Source organism: Panulirus ornatus, chromosome 7, assembly GCF_036320965.1.
Source record: "Panulirus ornatus isolate Po-2019 chromosome 7, ASM3632096v1, whole genome shotgun sequence".
Taxonomy (NCBI): domain Eukaryota; kingdom Metazoa; phylum Arthropoda; class Malacostraca; order Decapoda; family Palinuridae; genus Panulirus; species Panulirus ornatus.
The window spans coordinates 35,194,862-35,216,168 of NC_092230.1; the positions used below are offsets into that span (position 1 = coordinate 35,194,862).

A 21,307-nucleotide genomic window follows, 5' to 3' on the forward strand; every position below is an offset into this window, starting at 1 on the left:
AAATACTCGAAGCATTTCATCCTCACTTCATCACTACCTGTTACCACTTCCCCTACAGAGTTGTTTTGTCTTAGCCTCCAGGTGATTAGAAGCCTTTGCTAAAGGATTCCAAATTCTTGGTTCCTCTTCCATTTTGTTTATCGAAGCCAATACCTCTGATATTAACTTATAAGTGAACCTATAGCATTAGATACTGATACAGATATGGAAACATTAAGAATTCGCTCCATTCAGCTTCCATAATGTGCAAAATTACAAACAGAAGGGCCAACTGCATCATCAGATACACTCAATAGTCCATCAAAATAAACAAAGCATCTCCTACTCATTTCATCACTAACTGTTACAACTTCCCCTTTTGCCCCCTTTATATATGTTCCTGTTTGCCCTCTTGTTTTTCACACATTATTAACCTCCTTCCAAAACATCTTATTCTTCCTAAAGTTTACTAATACTCGCTAACCTCAACTCTCATTGGCCATCTTTTTCAACCCCATGACTCTCATTTCGCATCTGTCCCTGACACAAGCACTCTACATCCAGCATCCCATCATCAAATACATCTTCAACATATCTTCTCTTTTCACCAAACCACTCTCCATTACTCTCTCACTTCACATACCACCCCAAACTAAACACCCTGTTTCTGCCATCCTATCATCAAACACATTCAAAAGTCCTTCAAAATACTGACTCCATTTACTCCTCATTTCATCACTAACAGTCAACACTTCCCCTTTTGCCTCCTTCACTGTTGTTTCTATTTTTTTTTTTTCTTGTTTTTTGCATATTATTAACCTCCTTTCAAAAAATCTTATTCCCAACAAGTTTGCCAATACTCTTTCATCCTGTCTCTCATTAGCCCTCTTATTTCAGTCCCATGACTCTCTTACTTGACATACCACCCAGACCCAAACACCCTATATGCCACCCTATCATCACACACATCCAACAACCCTTCAAAATAGTAATTCCATATCCTCCTCAGCTCACCAATACTTGTTACCATTTCCCCATTTGTTCACTTGTGTTTCTCACACTATCAAACTTCTTCCAATACATCTTACTTTTCCTCTTTTTCTACCCCTACACCTTCCTCTTGACCTCCTGCCACTTTCTCTTATACATCCCCTAATCATTTGCACTCTTTTCCTGTAAGTACTGCCCAAATGCCTCTCTTTTCTCTCTCACAAGCAACTTTACTTCTTTATCCCATTATTCACTACCCTTTCTAATCTGCCCACCTCTTGCATGCCATATGCATCTCTCGGACATGCCAGCACTTCTTCCCTAAATACCTCTCATTCCTTTCCCACTCTCCTTGTTGTTTAAGAGGTGTATGGGCAGTATTTATAGATGGAGCAGTGATAGAGGTAAATGCAAGAGTTTAGGAGAGAGTGTTGAATATGCAGTCTGTAGCGGCAGATTTAAGAGAAAAACTGTACACGTTGTTGTCTGAGTTTGGAAGAGTGTGTTAAAGGAGGAAGGTGAGAGTTAATGTGAACACAGGCAGGGTAAAAAAGAGGGACAGATTAGTTGCGGTGTGAGTTTGCATGGAAAAAATTTGGAGGAAGTGGAGTGTTTTAGATAACTGGGAGTGAATATGGTAGCAAAAGGAATCATGGAAACGGAAGTCATATATTTTGTGATGGGACGAAGGTTCTGGGAGCACCGAGGACTGTTTGGAAAAAGAGGACAATATGTGGGAGGGTAGAAATGGGGATGACTGAAGGTAATCCCAATGTTTTTATATGGATGTGGAGCATGGGCTATAAATGAGAATGTGTGAAGAGGGTGTATGTGCTGGAAATGAAATGTTTGAGGACAATATATGCTAATAGGTGGTTTGATTAAGTAAGTAATAAAAGGTTAGAGAGAGGTGTGATAACAATTAAGAGTGCAATTGAGAGACCTGAAAAGGGTGTAGTGAAATTATTAAAGCATATGATAAGAATGAGTGAGAAGAGGTTGAAAAAAAGGATATATGTGTCAGAAGTGGAGGAGAAAAGGAGAATGGGGAGACCAAACTGGAGACAGAAGGATGGAGTATAAAAGATTTTGAATACTTAGGGCTTGAACATGCAGGAGGGGGAAAAGTCTTGCACAGGATAGACTGAACTGGAGAGATGTGGTTTACAGGGGGCCACATGCTGTCAATGGACTGAACAAGGGCTTATGAAGCAGTGAGGGGGAACCATGGAAAGGTCTATGGGAACTAGTTGTTGACAGGGGGGTGTGGTTCCAGTGCGTACACATGACAACCACAGCATGTCTGTTCCTGGTGTTACCCTGTTAATGCAGGAAACACGAGCTGATATGAAATTTTTTTAACTTTAATGTGGTCATTGCACTTACCACATGGATGTTCTTCCACTCATCATCAGGTGGAGCTGGAGTGCGGTAGTCACGTGGGTGTAAGGGAGGGTCTGGACTAATACCCACAGCAGGATATGGTGGAGAGAAAATGCCGAGTCGTTTTGTGGGTGGTGGAGATACACCACCCCCACTGCTGCCACCAGTGTCTCCATTTTCAAAGTACCTACCAAGATAACTACATTACTGCTAAAGAATATTAAGATTCAGGGATATATTACCAAGAATATCATAAACCAATTTTGAGTGCTTTCTTCTTCATGTTTCCTAAAATGAATTTATCATATACACCTACCCTTCATGTCTCCGTTTGCCACTAGTGACCTCAGAAGAGAAAAAATCTGTAGGTTCTCCTGCAGTTGCTTCCAGCAATGCTGCCTCATGCACAGCCACATACTGTGACACTGGCTGTAGCAAAATACTAAGATGTATACTCTCTTTAATAAGTGTAAATTTTCCTCTACTCTAGAAATTTCTGTCAACAGCTATCAGTGATGCATAAAACTAGTAATTCTCAATCATGGAGTGAATATATTACCCTAGGGCCATCCCTCTAAATGTTTAAGCAACACTGGTTAATGATGGGATTATAGTAGCCCACTTTTGAAGGTGCTTATCATTTAAAACTGAGATCTGACATCTAACTCATGAACTGCTCAAAACTAAGTGACCTCAAATGATCTTAAGATTTTCACAATGCCTCATTAATATCATTTCTACCAAATGCCTACTAGTGAAAGTTTCAAAGACAATTGAATTTATTAAATTTACATTTATTCTGCAAGTAAAGATACTCTATATGAAAAGTGTGCTGTCAAAATATATCAAACATTTGTTCACATAAACCTTTACCTTAATTGGATGTGGTCTTACACCAGTGCATACTTTTTGGATTTCCTCTTTAGGTGAAAATATAGTGTATGAAGTTGTGATTAAACTTTTTCAATGCTCAACAAAACATAAATATAACTATTCACTACTACCAATATAACAATCATCTGAAAAAATCCCCCAAACAAATGCTGTTACTTCATTTTTACCAGATATCTAATGCTATTTTAGTGTGGCTTGTGCTTCTAGAGCAGTTTTATGTAAGAATCAACTGGAGAAAAGTTCTTCAAGCACTATGCTACTGTGACACTTTTCCCCAAGGTGGCATAGGCTTCAGTATTTTATGATCTATATACAGTGATACTATCATTTCTTTGTCAATACTCTTGTCATGGAAACAATGACTGTTTCTGAGGACTATACAAATATTAGGGTGTATGGTAATAGCCCAGTACACAAATCTGGATTGTCTGAGGAGAAATCTCCGAGGTATAACATAAAGTAAAGGAGTAACATTTTTTGAATACATTCAGTGATTGTGTTGTCCAGTGGCCCCCAATCTGTAAAAATGAAACCCAATATGGGAAATAAGTATTCTAAAAGATGTGAAAAGTAAATATCCCTAAGGCATCATGAAAGAAAACAAGGTATTGTTTTGTTTCCTATTTCTGGAGACTGACCATAGTAGCACGGCGGGCGAGGCTCTGCAGTTCACGGTGAAGGAGAGGTAAGTGGGAACGTAGAAATGGCAGTACAAAAGGGCGGAGAGGGAAGTGGGTCACCTCCTGCAGTCCTCCATGAAACTCCTCTACACTCACTCCTCCACTCTGATAGCAAAATTGTTTGTCTATTATATAAACATAGTGTTATATCATTACATCTATTGCTATGGATCTTAACTTTGCAATGAAAGCTGCAACTAGTGCCTAAATGATCTATGAAAGTGTATTAACTGTAGAATGACATCAATTACTAAAGTTTTCTTTTTCTTCCTGTAACCACAAGCTATACTAAGACAGGCCAAGTGATACACTAAAATGCCTTTGAAAGACAGGTTGATGAACCTTGTACATTTTTCTTGAGTATGAAATACACAAAGCATTTTGCTAAATATGAATTAGCTAAAAAGTAAACTTTCCAAATGTCTTCTGTAAATTCTTTGTTTCTGGTGAATGAAATCAAGGTGAGTGTAAAAGCTAGTCAGCTTGCTATCATGGGTGTATGATCCTATCTGTACTTTGTTAAACACTTCTGAATGTGTGTATCTTATTCATCTACAAGGAAATAATCTTAGTAAGAATACACAGTAAGTACAAAACACTTGGATTGCTGGGATCAAACCATCTGTTAAGAATGATAAGAATGTGGAAAAAATAAGATATGTTCAAGGTTGCACCAAACTGACTGAGGTGAGAAAGTGAAGAAATGTTGAGATGTAATGAGAAGGGAAAGTGTGAGGCAAAAGGGAGTAAGTCCAAAGAGGAATACAAATACACATTATGCAACTGAAGGAAACTAATATGAAGACTGAGGAAAAACAAGAGGAAAAGTAGAGAAGAATGAAAAAAGGTGTAAGGAGGAAGAATAATATGGTGCAAGAAGAATATTAAAGAGATATATGAAATTTAATGAACTTACCAACAGGCCAAGCACAAGGTGCCTCACACGTTCACCTACTTCAGGTGAGATGTTAGCTGCAAACTGGTGCAGTGTCGTCAAAAACCGTCTTACCTGCACCAAGATCCACCATCATTATTATGTCTGCTTTCCAAATACTGCTCATGTTATTTAAAAATTCTACATTCTATACTCTATATTGCTGACTGGTTGGTAAGGTTATTTAATGTATGTATGACTCATGGTGAGGTGCCTCAGGATTGGCGGAATGCTTGCATAGTGCCATTGTGCAAAGGAGATAAAAGAGAGTGCTCAAATTACAGAGGTATAAGTTTGTTGAGTATTCCTGGGAAATTATATGGGAGGGTATAGAGTGAGAGGGTAAAAGCATGTACAGAGCATCAGACTGGGGAAGAGCAGTGTGGTTTCAGAAGTGGTAGAGGATGTGTGGATCAGGTGTTTGCTTTGAAGAATGTATGTGAGATCTGTATGTGGATTTGTATGTAGCATTTATGGATCTGGAGAAGGTACATGATAGAGTTGATAGAGATGCTCTGTGGAAGGTATTAAGAATATATGGTGTGGGAGGCAAGTTGTTAGAAGCAGTGAAAAGTTTTATCAAAGATGTAAGGCATGTGTATGAGTAGGAAGACAGGAAAGTGATTGGCTCTCAGTGAATGTTGGTTAGCGGCAGGGGTGCGTGATGTCTCCATGGATGTTTAATTTGTTTATGGATGGGGTTGTTAGGGAGGTGAATACAAGAGTTTTGGAAAGAGGGGCAAGTATGCAGTCTGTTGTGGATGAGAGAGCTTGGGAAGTGTCAGTTGTTCACTGATGATACAGCGCTGGTGGCTGATTCGGGTGAGAAACTGTAGAAGCTGGTGACTGAGTTTGGTAAAGTGTGTGAAAGAAGAAAGCCAAGAGTAAATGTGAATAAGAGCATGGTTATTAGGTACAGTAGGGTTGAGGGACAAGTCAATTGGGAGGTAAGTTTGGAGAAAAACTGGAGGAAGTGAAGTGTTTTAGATATCTGGGAGTGGATTTGGCAACAGATGGAACTATGGAAACGGAAGTGAATCATAGGGTGGGGGAGGGAGCGAAAGTTCTGAGAGCATTGAAAAATGTGTGAAAGTCAAGAACGTTCTCTTGAAAAGCAAAGATGGGTATGTTTGAAGGAATAGTGGCTCCAACACTGTTATATGGTTGTGAGGCATGGGCTATAGATAGAGTTGTGTGGAGGAGGGTAGATGTGCTGGAAATGAGATGTTTGAGAACAATATGTGGTGTGAGGTGGTTTGATCAAATAAGTAATGAAAGGGTAAGAGAGATGTGTGGTAATAAAAAGTGTGGTTGAGAGAGCAGAAGAGGGTGTTTTGAAATGGATAGGTCACATGGAGAGAATGAGTGAGGAAAGATTGACAAAGAGGATATATGTGTCAGAGGAGGAGGGAACGAGGAGAAGTGGGAAACCAAACTGGAGGTGGAAAGATGGAGTGAAAAAGATTTTGAGTGATTGGGGCCTGAACATGCAGGAGGGTGAAAGGCGTGCAAGGAATAGAGTGAATTGGAACAGTGTGGTATACCAGGGTCGACGTGCTGTCAATGGCTGAACCAGGACATGTGAAGCGTCTGGGGTAAACCATGGAAAGTTGTGTGGGGCTTGGATGTGGAAAGGGAGCTGTAGTTTCGGTGCATTATACATGACAGCTAGAGACTGAGTGTGAACGAATGTGGACTTTGTTGTCCTTTCCTAGCACTACCTCGTGCACATGCAGGGGGAGGGGGTTGTCATTTCATGTGTGGCAGGGTGGTGACGGGAATGAATAAGGGCAGACAGTATGAATTATGTACATGTGTATATATGTATATGTCTGTGTGTGTATATATATGTATACGTTGAGATGTATAGGTATGTATAGGTGCGTGTGTGGACGTGTATGTATATACATGTGTACATGGGTGGGTTGGGCCATTCTTTCGTCTGTTTCCTTGTGCTACCTCGCTAATGCAGGAGACAGCAACAAAGTATAATAAATAAATAAATAATAATATTCTATACATTTCATTTACTCCTTACATAACATTAAATGAATTAAAAGTTTAGCGCTGAAGCTAAAACTCAAAACTGAGATACCATCACAAATGCAGAGGTAAAATATTTTACTTTTATTTGTATTTACCTTCAATCTCCTCTGCTTACACACATCACAATACACATCCTTGTGCAACTCCTCTTCACTCTCCACAAACAACACAGTATCATCCACAAACAGACTTGCCACTAGCCACCGTATCTCTGCCACACTCCATCTCTGCATCCCTTTTCCCTAGTTTTGCTTTCATCTCCCTTATCACTCCATCCATATATTTACTAAAAAGCCACAGTGACATCATACAGCCCTGCTCCATACCTATATGCTTCCCAAGACTTTTGCTCAGCTCTTCATCCACTCTTACATATGCATTTGCTCCACTATAGAAAGTTACACCATCCAACAGTTGTCCCCTGATACCATATATATATATCTTTAACACATACCACAAAACATTCCACTTGACTCTATCATACGCTTTCTCCAGATCCATAAAAGCTGCATACAACTTCTTACCTTTTGCTATATATTTTTCCACAGTCATCTTTACAAAAAAAAAATCTGATCCATACAACCCCCTGCCTTTCCTAAAACCCCCTTCCTCTTCAATTATTCTGCATTCAGATACTTCCATCACTATGTCAATTAGTATTCTTGCATACACTTTTCCTGGTATACTTAATAGACTTATTCCCCTATAATTGCTACATATATCGTTCACATCTTTTCCTTTGAATAAAGGAACAATAATACCTTTCACCCAATCCTCAAGCACAACCCTCTGTTTCCATGTTGAATTACACATAAGATGCATCCACTCTATCACACTTTCTCCTCCATACTTCAGCATTTCAGCCATAATCCCATCCACTCCAGGTGCCTTTCCTACCTTCAGCCTCATTATTGCCCTTCTTAACCTCCCTGTCACTGTCACACAGAAACTTGGTGCAATGGTGGGAAACATCACACCATAATTGTGGTGTGGAGCATCAGCCTATGTTGCATCACAATCGTGGGGCCGAGCATCAAAAGAATTTTAAAATATCCTATTCTACATTTTGGTGAAATTTTTTTTTAACCAAAAGTGTGCCTCAGAAACATGACCATTTATATCAAATGGTTTATGGAAAAACTGAATTTGTTTTGTTGTTTCACTTGAAGCTGCACTTTTCTGGAGTGCATCTCTGACATATCATGACATGTCTGTTATACCAAAAAGTAACACAGAGAAATGAAGCAAAACTATCCATATAAAACTACTTTAACTACATGAAGAAACCACATACCATCCTCTTCTGTCCAACTCAATGCAAATTCATTTTTATAGAAAAAAAAAGATAGCCTTTGTCTACTATGAATAATAAGAAAATTTTGGAAGATGAAAATACTTAGATATTGCAATTAATTCTTACAGTGATTATAAATTACACTTGTGTTTCAAGGCCTCAAATGTAATCCAAGCTACTGAGAAAAAAAATTCTACTTTTTTATCGTAATTCTTATCAAAATGATTACTCATATTTTCTTTAGCTATCACCATCATTAGTACAGTACCAATTTTACTACCAATAAATAGTTCCATGCACTGTGATTTTGATGTTCTTTTGTTTATCTTGTCAATAATTACTAATAAGTATATATATATATATATATATATATATATATATATATATATATATATATATATATATATATATATATATATATATATTTATATATATATATATATATATATATATATATATATATATATATATATATATATATATATAAAAGATTTTGTGTGATCGGGGCCTGAACATGCAGGAGGGTGAAAGGAGGGCAAGGAATAGAGTGAATTGGAGCGATGTGGTATACCGGGGTTGACGTGCTGTCAGTGGATTGAATCAAGGCATGTGAAGCATCTGGGGTAAACCATGGAAAGCTGTGTAGGTATGTATATTTGCGTGTGTGGACGTATGTATATACATGTGTATGGGGGTGGGTTGGGCCATTTCTTTCGTCTGTTTCCTTGCGCTACCTCGCAAACGCGGGAGACAGCAACAAAGCAAAAAAAAAAAAAAAAATATATATATATATATATGAATATTCTTTTATACTATTCGCCATTTCTCGCATTAGCAAGGTAGCGTTACGAACAGAGGACTGGGCCTTTGAGGGAATATCCTCACCTGGCCCCCTTCTCTGTTCCTTCTTTTGGAAAAAAAAAAAAAAAAAATGAGAGGGGAGGATTTCCAGCCCCCCCTCCCTTCCCTTTTAGTCACCTTCTACGACACGCAGGGAACACGTGGGAAGTATTCTTTCTCCCATATCCCCAGGGATATATATATATATATATATATATATATATATATATATATATATATATATATATATATATATATATATATATATATATATGAAACAGGAGTGGTGGGAGTATGTGATAGAGTGTAAGAAAGTAAACTCTAGATTGATATGGGTAAAACTGAAAGTTGATGGAGAGAGATGGGTGATTATTGGTGCATATGCACCTGGGCATGAGAAGAAAGATCATGAGAGGCAAGTGTTTTGGGAGCAGCTGAATGAGTGTGTTAGTGGTTTTGATGCACGAGACCGGGTTATAGTGATGGGTGATTTGAATGCAAAGGTGAGTAATGTGGCAGTTGAGGGAATAATTGGTATACATGGGGTGTTCAGTGTTGTAAATGGAAATGGTGAAGAACTTGTAGATTTATGTGCTGAAAAAGGACTGGTGATTGGGAATACCTCGTCTAAAAAGAGATATACATAAGTATACGTATGTAAATGGAAGAGATGGCCAGAGAGCGTTATTGGATTATGAGTTAATTGATAGGCGCGCAAAAGAGAGACTTTTGGATGTTAATGTGCTGAGAGGTGCATGTTAATGTGCTGAGAGGTGCAACTGGAGGGATGTCTGATCATTATCTTGTGGAGGCAAAGGTGAAGATTTCTAGAGGTTTTCAGAAAAGAAGATAGAATGTTGGGGTGAAGAGAGTGGTGAGAGCAAGTGAGCTTGGGAAGGAGACTTGTGTGAGAAAGTACCAGGAGAGACTGAGTACAGAATGGAAAAAGGTGAGAACAAAGGAGGTAAGGGGAGTGGGGGAGGAATGGGATGTATTTTGGGAAGCAGTGATGGCTTGTGCAAAAGATGCTTGTGGCATGAGAAGCGTGGGAGATAGGCAGATTATAAAGGGTAGTGAGTGGTGGGATGAAGAAGTAAGATTATTAGTGAAAGAGAAGAGAGAGGCATTTGGACGATTTTTGCAGGGAAATAATGCAAATGAGTGGGAGATGTATAAAAGAAAGAGACAGGAGGTCAGGAGAAAGGTGCAAGAGGTGAAAAAGAGGGCAAATGAGAGTTGGGGTGAGAGAGTATCATTAAATTTTAGGGAGAATAAAAAGATGTTTTGGAAGGAGGTAAATAAAGTGTGTAAGACAAGGGAACAAATGGGAACTTCAGTGAAGGGGGCTAATGGGGAGGTGATAACAAGTAGTGGTGATGTGAGAAAGAGATGGAGTGAGTATTTTGAAGGTTTGTTGAATGTGTCTGATGAAGAGTGGCAGATATAGGGTGTTTTGGTTGAGGTGGTGTGCAAAGTGAGAGGGTTAGGGAAAATGATTTGGTAAACAGAGAAGAGGTAGTAAAAGCTTTGCGGAAGATGAAAGCCAGCAAGGCAGCAGGTTTGGATGGTATTGCAGTGGAATTTATTAAAAAAGGGGGTGACTGTATTGTTGACTGGTTGGCAAGTTTATTTAATGTATCTATGATTCATGGTGAGGTGCCTGAGGATTGGCGGAATGCTTGCATAGTGCCATTGTACAAAGCCAAAGGGGATGAAGGTGAGTGCTCAAATTACAGAGGTATAAGTTTGTTGAGTATTCCTGGGAAATTATATGGGAGGGTATTGATTGAGAGGGTGAAGGCATGTACAGAGCATCAGATTGGGGAAGAGCAGTGGTTTCAGAAGTGGAAGAGGATGTGTGGATCAGGTGTTTGCTTTGAAAAATGTATGTGAGAAATACTTAGAAAAGCAAATGGATTTGTATGTAGCATTTATGGATCTGGAAAAGGCATATGACAGAGTTGATAGAGATGCTCAGTGGAGGGTATTAAGAATATAGGGTGTGGGAGGCAAGTTGTTAGAAGCAGTGAAAAGTTTTTATCGAGGATGTAAGGCATGTGTACTTGTAGGAAGAGAGGAAAGTGATTGGTTCTCAGTGAATGTAAGTTTGTGGCAGGGGTGTGTGATGTCTCCATGGTTGTTTAATTTGTTTATGGATAGGGTTGTTAGCGAGGTGAATGCAAGAGTTTTGGAAAGAGGGGCAAGTATGCAGTCTGTTGTGGATGAGAGAGCTTGGGAAGCGAGGCAGATGTTGTTCGCTGATGATAAAGCGCTGGTGGCTGATTCATGTGAGAAACTGCAGAAGCTGGTGACTGAGTTTGGTAAAGTGTGTGAAAGAAGAAAGTTGAGAGTAAATATGAATAAGAGCAAGGTTATTAGGTACAGTAGGGTTGAGGGTCAAGTCAATTGGGAGGTAAGTTTGAATGGAGAAAAGCTGGAGGAAGTGAAATGTTTTAGATATCTGGGAGTGGATTTGGCAGCAGATGGAACCATGGAAGCGGAAGTGAATCATAGGGTGGGGGAGGGGGCAAAAATTCTGGGAACCTTGAAGAATGTGTGGAAGTCGAGAACATTATCTCGGACAGCAAAAATGGGTATGTTTGAAGGAATAGTGGTTCCAACAATGTTGTATGATTGCGAGGCGTGGGCTATGGATAGAGTTGTGCGCCGGAGGGTGGATGTGTTGGAAATGAGATGTTTGAGGACAATATGTGGTGTGAGGTGGTTTGATCGAGTAAGTAATAATAGGGTAAGAGAGATGTGTGGTAATAAAAAGAGTGTGGTTGAGAGAGCAGAAGAGGGTGTTTTGAAATGGTTTGGTCACATGGAGTGAATGAGTGAGGAAAGATTGACAAAGAGGGTATATGAGTCAGAAGTGGAGGGAATGAGGAGAAGTGGGAGACCAAATTGGAGGTGGAAAGATGGAGTGAAAAAGATTTTGAGTGATCGGGGCCTGAACATGCAGGAGGGTGAAAGGCGTGCAAGGAATAGAGTGAATTGGAACAATGTGGTATACCGGGGTCGACATGCTGTCAATGGATTGAACCAGGGCATGTGAAGCGTCTGGGGTAAACCATGGAAAGTTGTGTGGGGCCTGGATGTGGAAAGGGAGCTGTGGTTTCGGTGCATTATTACATGATAGCTAGAGACTGAGTGTGAACGAATGGGGCCTTTGTTGTCTTTTCCTAGCGCTACCTCGCACACATGGGGGGGGAGGGGGTTGTTATTTCATGTGTGGCGAGGTGGCGATGGGAATGAATAAAGGCAGACAGTGTGAATTATGTACATGTGTATATATGTATATGTCTGTGTGTGTATATATATGTATACGTTGAGATGTATAGGTATGTATATTTGCGTGTGTGGACATGTATGTATATACATGTGTATGTGGGTGGGTTGGGCCATTCTTTCGTCTGTTTCCTTGCGCTACCTCACTAATGCAGGAGACAGCGACAAAGCAAAATAAAATAAAGTGTGTGGAAGAAGAAAGTTAAGAGTAAATGTGAATAAGAGCAAGGTTATTAGGTACAGTAGGGTTGAGGGTCAAGTCAATTGGGAGGTGAGTTTGAATGGAGAAAAACTGGAGGAAGTGAAGTGTTTTAGATATCTGGGAGTGGATCTGGCAGCGGATGGAACCATGGAAGCAGAAGTGGATCATAGGGTGGGGGAGGGGGTGAAAATTCTGGGGGCCTTGAAGAATGTGTGGAAGTCGAGAACATTATCTCGGAAAGCAAAAATGGGTATGTTTGAAGGAATAGTGGTTCCAACAATGTTGTATGGTTGCGAGGCGTGGGCTATGGATAGAGTTGTGCGCAGGAGGATGGATGTGCTGGAAATGAGATGTTTGAGGACAATGTGTGGTGTGAGGTGGTTTGATCGAGTGAGTAACGTAAGGGTAAGAGAGATGTGTGGAAATAAAAAGAGCGTGGTTGAGAGAGCAGAAGAGGGTGTTTTGAAGTGGTTTGGGCACATGGAGAGAATGAGTGAGGAAAGATTGACCAAGAGGATATATGTGTCGGAGGTGGAGGGAACGAGGAGAAGAGGGAGACCAAATTGGAGGTGGAAAGATGGAGTGAAAAAGATTTTGTGTGATCGGGGCCTGAACATGCAGGAGGGTGAAAGGAGGGCAAGGAATAGAGTGAATTGGAGCGATGTGGTATACCGGGGTTGACGTGCTGTCAGTGGATTGAATCAAGGCATGTGAAGCGTCTGGGGTAAGCCATGGAAAGCTGTGTAGGTATGTATATTTGCGTGTGTGGACGTATGTATATACATGTGTATGGGGGGGGTTGGGCCATTTCTTTCGTCTGTTTCCTTGTGCTACCTCGCAAACGCGGGAGACAGCGACAAAGTATAATAAATAAATAAATATAAATAAATATATATATAAATATATATATATATATATATATATATATATATATATATATATATATATATATATCTTTCTTTCATACTATTCACCATTTCCTGCATTAGCGAGGTAACATTAAGAACTGAGGACTGGGCCTTTGAGGGAATATTCTCACCTGGCCCCCTTCTCTGTTCCTTCTTTTGGAAAATTAAAAAAAGAAAAAAAAGTGAAAGGGGAGGATTTCCAGCCACCCGCTCCCTCCCCTTTAGTCGCCTTCTACGACATGCAGGAAATACATGGGAAGTATTCTTTCTCCCCTATCCCCAGGGAAAATATATATATATATATATATATATATATATATATATATATATATATATGTATATATATATATATATATATATATATATATATATATATATATATATATATATATGTGAATAAGAGCAAGGTTATTAGGTACAGTAGGGGTGAGGGTCAAGTCAATTGGGAGGTGAGTTTGAATGGAGAAAAACTGGAGGAAGTGAAGTGTTTTAGATATCTGGGAGTGGATCTGTCAGCGGATGGAACCATGGAAGCGGAAGTGGATCATAGGGTGGGGGAGGGGGCGAAAATTTTGGGAGCCTTGAAAAATGTGTGGAAGTCGAGAACATTATCTCGGAAAGCAAAAATGGGTATGTTTGAAGGAATAGTGGTACCAACAATGTTGTATGGTTGCGAGGCGTGGGCTATGGATAGAGATGTGCGCAGGAGGATGGATGTGCTGGAAATGAGATGTTTGAGGAAAATGTGTGGTGTGAGGTGGTTTGATCGAGTAAGTAACGTAAGGGTAAGAGAGATGTGTGGAAATAAAAAGAGCGTGGTTGAGAGAGCAGAAGAGGGTGTTTTGAAATGGTTTGGGCACATGGAGAGAATGAGTGAGGAAAGATTGACCAAGAGGATATATGTGTCGGAGGTGGAGGGAACGAGGAGAAGAGGGAGACCAAATTGGAGGTGGAAAGATGGAGTGAAAAAGATTTTGTGTGATCGGGGCCTGAACATGCAGGAGGGTGAAAGGAGGGCAAGGAATAGAGTGAATTGGAGCGATGTGGTATACAGGGGTTGACGTGCTGTCAGTGGATTGAATCAAGGCATGTGAAGCGTCTGGGGTAAACCATGGAAAGCTGTGTAGGTATGTATATTTGCGTGTGTGGACGTGTGTATGTACATGTGTATGGGGGGGGGGTTGGGCCATTTCTTTCGTCTGTTTCCTTGCGCTACCTCGCAAACGCGGGAGACAGCGACAAAGTATAAAAAAAAAAAAAAAAAAAAAATATATATATATATATATCTATTTTTATTTTGCTTTGTCGCTGTCTCCCGCGTTTGCGAGGTAGCGCAAGGAAACAGACGAAAGAAATGGCCCAACCCACTCCCATACACATGTATATACATACACGTCCACATACGCAAATATACATACCTATACATCTCAATGTACACATATATATACACACACAGACACATACATATATACCCATGCACACAATTCACACTGTCTGCCTTTATTCATTCCCATCGCCACCTCGCCACACATGGAATACCATCCCCCTCCCCCCTCATGTGTGTGAGGTAGCGCTAGGAAAAGACAACAAAGGCCCCATTCGTTCACACTCAGTCTCTAGCTATCATGTAATAATGCACCGAAACCACAGCTCCCTTTCCACATCCAGGCCCCACACAACTTTCCATGGTTTACCCCAGACGCTTCACATGCCCTGATTTAATCCACTGACAGCACGTCAACCCTGGTATACCACATTGTTCCAATTCACTCTATTCCCTGCATGCCTTTCACCCTCCTGCATGTTCAGGCCCCGATCACTCAAAATCTTTTTCACTCCATATTTCCACCTCCAATTTGGTCTCCCACTTCTCCTCGTTCCCTCCACCTCTGACACATATATCCTCTTTGTCAATCTGTCCTCACTCATTCTCTCCATGTGACCAAACCATTTCAAAACACCCTCTTCTGCTCTCTCAGCCACACTCTTTTTATTACCACACATCTCTCTTACCCTATTATTACTTACTTGATCAAACCACCTCACACCACATATTGTCCTCAAACATCTCATTTCCAGCACATCCACCCTCCTGCGCAAAACTCTATCCATAGCCCACGCCTCGCAACCATATAACATTGTTGGAACCACTATTCCTTCAAACATACCCATTTTTGCTTTCCGAGATAATATCATATAATAACATGTTATATTATAACATGGAAATCTAAGTACTTGTGAACGAGATCCACGAGTGGAGTTACATAGGACAACATTACTGAAGTACAATCAGACAAAAGAGTACACTGAACATGAGTTGTACGTGAGCACCCCTGAACTAAAATCAAACAAAAGAGCAACCCTGACCTAATGCTGCAAATATGAGTATCAAATGAACTAAAGTCATTTAATTTGATTCAGGATTCAGAGTTTATTCTCAAGAGAAAAGGAACCCATCCACAATACAGTGAGGTGCCTGCATTATAAGATTACCAGTTGTAACTGGTGATACACTTGTAGGCATTAACTGATAATGTTCCATACACATTATCTCCAGACTTTAACAACCTTATTAATATATTTCAACAACATGAGAGCATTATTGATCATATTTCTTCTCAGTCTAAACATAGAAAGTATGTTTTAACCTTGAATATAATACTCTTGGGTATCCTATTCCTCAGCAGGACACATCTTGCATTTGCTATTTTCTTCCTTAAAATGTATTTCATATTCCTATCCACTTTGGTATTATTGCCCTACTCTAACTACAATGGTGTCCATACCCCTATTCTTGCAATATGTATATGGGGTCCAACACCCCCACATATTTCTTCATACTTCTTTATACTCCTATGGTTGTCTCACACATCTACTCTGTCCAACAGCTCCTTCTCCTAAAACTTTCTTCATACAGTGTTCTTTAACTGTCTTGTAAATAAATGATTACCTCTGAACTGAAGTTAAGCAAATGAGCAATCCTGAATCACAATCATCTGAGGGAATATCCATGAACTGCAGTCACTCATGTAAGCATCTCTAAATCAGCCATACAGGCAACAATTCTTGATACATTGTTGTTCTTATGAGAAGCCTGAATTGAGGTTATGAACCTGAGTCATACATGTACCCCTTTAACATGTTGCAGAGGTCAAAATGTCTGTACAGGTGTACACTGCATGGCAATAACTGGTAAGTCAGCTTCCCCGAATTCTAATTATGAAGTTGTGAACCCCCACATCATATCAATACAAAGAAGTGTCATATTTATACAAATGATCATCCTTTCAACAGTACTGCGTAAGAAAAACTTCTACACTAGCCATTACAGTACCTGTCCCTGAACAGATTAATCTAACTGGAAACCTCTAATAACTTCTAACACCATTTACCTTAGAAATCAGTCTGTGGGCATCCCTAGGGGCAGCACCTGCTCCTGTACCTGACTCATGTGATTGTGTGGGTGGTGATGACAGTGCTGGTGGTGAGGGTGTGGGGGTCCCATTGACTGTACTATGAGGTGAGTATGAGCCATTTGCATCTGTAGAGAAAAATCAAAGTTACTTCACAGGTATATGATACAGTCTGTCATGATATATAAGTAAAACAAAAAATCCATAATTGCAAGGACCAAGAAATGTGTGGAGTTGGGATTTTTATGGATTTTAGAAATATGGGCAACAGATTGTGGTTTGAATATGTTATGACCTTAACACAGTTCTAAATATCATTTTGTATTACAGCTCATGTAAATTCATTGTACATAACATACCGAGTGAATACCAGCAGGTATTATTTACAAGAAACTTGTACTCCAAGTTGGTGATAATTTTGAATAAGCTGGACCAAAGATTTTGAAGGTTTAAATATTTCAAAAAACATATTTCTAGTATTTTACCTATATTGTATATAATTTAGCAGGTATAAAGACAGCATGTTTAAAGAGTCTATGTGGTGTTAGTACTGCTAGTGTATGTGAAGAGATAGCACTGTTACCCTGTGAGGATAATACCATTACTTATTTTGAGGGTACAGCATTGCAGGTACATGGGGAGATGTGTTGCAAAGGTAGATGATGATGACCTTGGAGAAAATGTTGTTTGTCTGTAGGGAGATGGCATTACCTAGAATCTGTGGGTAAAGCTGTTAGTAACTGTGGAGATGCAATGTCAGGTAGATACTGAGTTGATAATATCTTATTGACTATATGAAGCCAGATTTTATCACTTGTGTCTATGGTAAAGCATTCTTAATATCTGTGGAGAGACAATGTTGTTGGTGTTTGTGATAAGTTAGTTGCTTGTCACTTCTGGGAGATAGTGATGATACTTTCGGCAGAATAAAAAAATGTTTTGGAAGGTTAATAGTATGAGAAAAACAAGAGAAAAGATGGAAAAATTGGTGAAAGGGGTAAATGGGGGAGTGGTAACAAGGAGTGATGAAAGGAGGAGAACATGGAGAGAGTACTTTGAAGAACAGCTGACTATGTTTGATGACGAGGTGGCAGACGTAGGGTGTCTGGGATGTGGAGGTATGCAAAGTTAAAGAATCATTGAATGTGGTCTGGTGAAGAGAAAAGTGGTAAAAGCCTCATGTAAGATGAAATGTGGCAAGGCAGCTGAAGTGGATGGCAGTGCAAAAATCATGGTGCAGTGCCTGAGGATTAGAAGAATGTACATACTAGGCCATTGAAGGTGAGAGGTGGGGGGACAAAGTATTCGAACTACAGAGGTATAGGTTTGTTGAGTATACCTAGTACACTGTATGGGAAAGTGGTGATTGAGAGGTTGAAGGCATGTAAAGAACATCTGAGTGGGGTGGAACAACATGTATTCAAAAGTGGTAGGGGATGTGTGGATTGACCCTCAACCCTACTGTACCTAATAACCTTGCTCTTATTCACATTTACTCTTAACTTTCTTCTTTCACACACTTTACCAAACTCAGTCACCAGCTATATGTTTATATAGGTATATGTATGTACATGTACATGTGTATATGTACAGATGTTCCTCAACATTTGTCTGATTTCTGTTCTGACCAACTGGTCATATCTCAAAATGGACATAAGTCTGATGTATGTCAGCGTGGCATGTAGAATTCGTATACCTGTACAGCAATCTTTTATCCTACTCAATTACCATCATGATTATCTCATTTTTTATTAACCAGCTTTACTATATAATTTTGTAGTTTCTTTTTACCTTTTATTTTAGATTCTTAATACATGTGTCATCATTTTTATTTCTGAATTTACATTTTTTCCAGTCATAAGTACAGACAGTCATAAGTCGCACAGGTCTTAAGTTGGGGAGCATCTGTATATATTTATGTGTTTGTGAGTAATTGTGTCTTTCTTTGTCTGTTTCCTGGTGCTACCTTGCTAATGCAGGAAATGATGATCAAGTATGAAAAAAGAATATATATATATATATATATCCCTAGGGAATAGGGGAGAAAGAATACTTCCCATGCATTCCCCACGTGTCGTAGAAGGCAATTAAAGGGGAAGGGAGAGGGGGCTAGAAACCCTCCCCTCCCTGTATTTCAACTTTCAAAAAGGGGAAACAAAAAAAAAGGAGTCACGCGGGGAGTGCTCATCCTCCTCGAAGGCTCAGATTGGGGTGTCTAAATGTGTGTGGATGTAACCAAGATGAGAAAAAAGGAGAGAATAGGTAGTATGTTTGAGGAAAGGAACCTAGATGTTTTGGCTCTGAGTGAAACGAAGTTCCAGGGTAAAGGGGAAGAGTGGTTTGGGAATGTTTTGGGAGTAAAGTCAGAGGTTGGTGAGAGGACAAGAGCAAGGGAAGGAGCAGCACTACTCCTGAAACAGGAGTTGTGGGAGTATGTGAGTATGTGATAAGAGTGTAAGAGAGTAAACTCTAGATTGATATGGGTAAAACTGAAAATGGATGGAGAGAGATGGGTGATTACTGGTGCCTCTGCACCTGGGCATGAGAAGAAAGATCTTGAGAGGCAAGTGTTTTGGGAGCAGCTGAATGAGTGTGTTAACAGTTTTGATGCACGAGACTGGGTTATAGTGACAGGTGATTTGAATGCAAAGGTTAGTAATGTGGCAGTTGAAGGAATAATTGGTGTACATGGGGTGTTCAGTGTTCTAAATGGAAATAGTGAAGAGCTTGTAGATTTGTGTGCTGAAAAAGGACTGGTGATTGGGAATACCTGATTTAAAATGAGAGATATACATAAGTAGATGTGTGTAAGAATGAGAGATGGCCAGAGTGTCATTGGATTACATGTTAATTGATAGGCATGTGAAAGAGAGACTTTTGGATGTTAATGTGCTGAGAGGTGCAACTGGAGGGATGTCTGATCATTACTTGTGGAGGCAAAGGTAAAGATTTGTGGAAGTTTTCAGAAAAGAAGAGAAAGAGTTGGGGTGAAGAGAGTGGTGAGAGTAAGTGAGCTTGGGAAGAAGACTTGTGTGAGGAAGTACCAAGAGAGACTGACAGCAGAATGGAAAAAGGTGAGAGCAAAGGACGTAAGGGGAGTGGGGGAGGAATGGGATGTATTTAGGGAAGCAGTGATGGCTTGCGCAAAAGATGCTTGTGGCATGAGAAGCGTAGAAGATGGGCAGATTAGAAAGGGTAGTGAGTGGTGGGATGAAGAAGTAAGGCATTTAGTGAAAGAGAAGAGAGAGGTATTTGGACAATTTTTGCATGGGAAATAGTGCAAATGACTGGGAGATGTATAAAAGAAAGAGGCAGGAAGGTAGGAGAAAGGTGCAAGAGGTGAAAAAGAGGGTGAATGAGAGTTGGGGTGAGAGAGTATCACTGAATTTTAGGGAGAATAGAAAGATGTTTTGGAAAAAAGTAAATAAAGTGTGTAAGACAAGAGAACAAATGGGAACATCGGTGAAGGGGGCTATTGGGGAGGTAATAACAAGTAGTGGTGATGTGAGAGGGAGATGGAGTGAGTATTTTGAAGGTTTGTTGAATGTGTTAGATGATAGAGTGGCAGATATAAGGTATTTTGGTCGAGGTGGTTTGCAAAGTGAGAAGGTTAGGGAGAATGATTTGGTAAACAGAGAAGAGGTAGTGAAAGCTTTGCAGAAGATGAAAGCCGGCAATGCAGCAGGTTTGGATGGTATTGTAGTGGAATCTATTAAAAAGGGGGTGACTGTGTTGTTGACTGGTTGGTAAAGATATTTAATGCATGTATGGCTCATGAAGAAGTGCCTGAGGATTAGCGGAATGCATGCATAGTGTCATTGTACAATGGCAAAGGGGATAAAGGTGAGTGCTCAAATTACAGAGTTTGTTGAGTATTCCTGGGAAATAATATGGGAGGGTATTGACTGAGAGGGTGAAGGTATGTACAGAGCATCAGATTGAGGAAGAGCAGTGTGGTTTCAGAAGTGGTAGATGATGTGTAGATCAGGTGTTTGCTTTGAAGAATGTATGTGAGAAATACTTAGAAAACTAATGGATTTGTATGTAGCATTTATGGATCTGGAGAAGGCATATGATACAGTTGATAGAGATGCTCTGTGGAAGGTATTCACAATATATGGTGTGGGAGGCAAGTTGCTAGAAGCAGTGAAAAGTTTTTATCAAGGATGTATGGCATGTGTATGAATAGGAAGAGAGGAAAGTGATTGGTACCCAGTGATTGTCGGTTTGCGGCAGGGGTGCATGATGTCTCCATGGTTGTGTAATTTGTTTATGGATGGGTTGTTAGGGAGGTGAATGCAAGAGTTTTGGAGAGAGGGACAAGTATGCAGTCTGTTGTGGATGAGAAAGCTTGGGAAGTGATTCAGTTGTTGTTCACTTATGATACAGCGCTGGTGGCTTATTTGGGTGAGAAACTGCAGAAGCTGGTGACTGAGATTGATAAAGCATGCGA

At 39.9% G+C, this 21,307-nt stretch overlaps 1 protein-coding gene across 7 annotated transcripts in view; it reads right to left on the reverse strand.

The window, feature by feature from the left end:
- Positions 1–21,307, reverse strand: part of LOC139749519 (protein CBFA2T2-like) — a 330,017-nt gene that overhangs the window by 13,925 nt on the left and 294,785 nt on the right. For all 7 annotated transcript variants that reach the window (XM_071663482.1, XM_071663476.1, XM_071663477.1 and 4 more), the window contains 5 exons: positions 16,834–16,982; positions 4,843–4,935; positions 3,885–4,031; positions 2,669–2,781; positions 2,356–2,539 (listed from right to left, as the gene is read on the reverse strand). In XM_071663482.1, the coding sequence (XP_071519583.1) occupies positions 2,356–2,539; positions 2,669–2,781; positions 3,885–4,031; positions 4,843–4,935; positions 16,834–16,982 (686 nt within the window). The remainder of the gene's footprint in view (positions 1–2,355; positions 2,540–2,668; positions 2,782–3,884; positions 4,032–4,842; positions 4,936–16,833; positions 16,983–21,307) is intronic.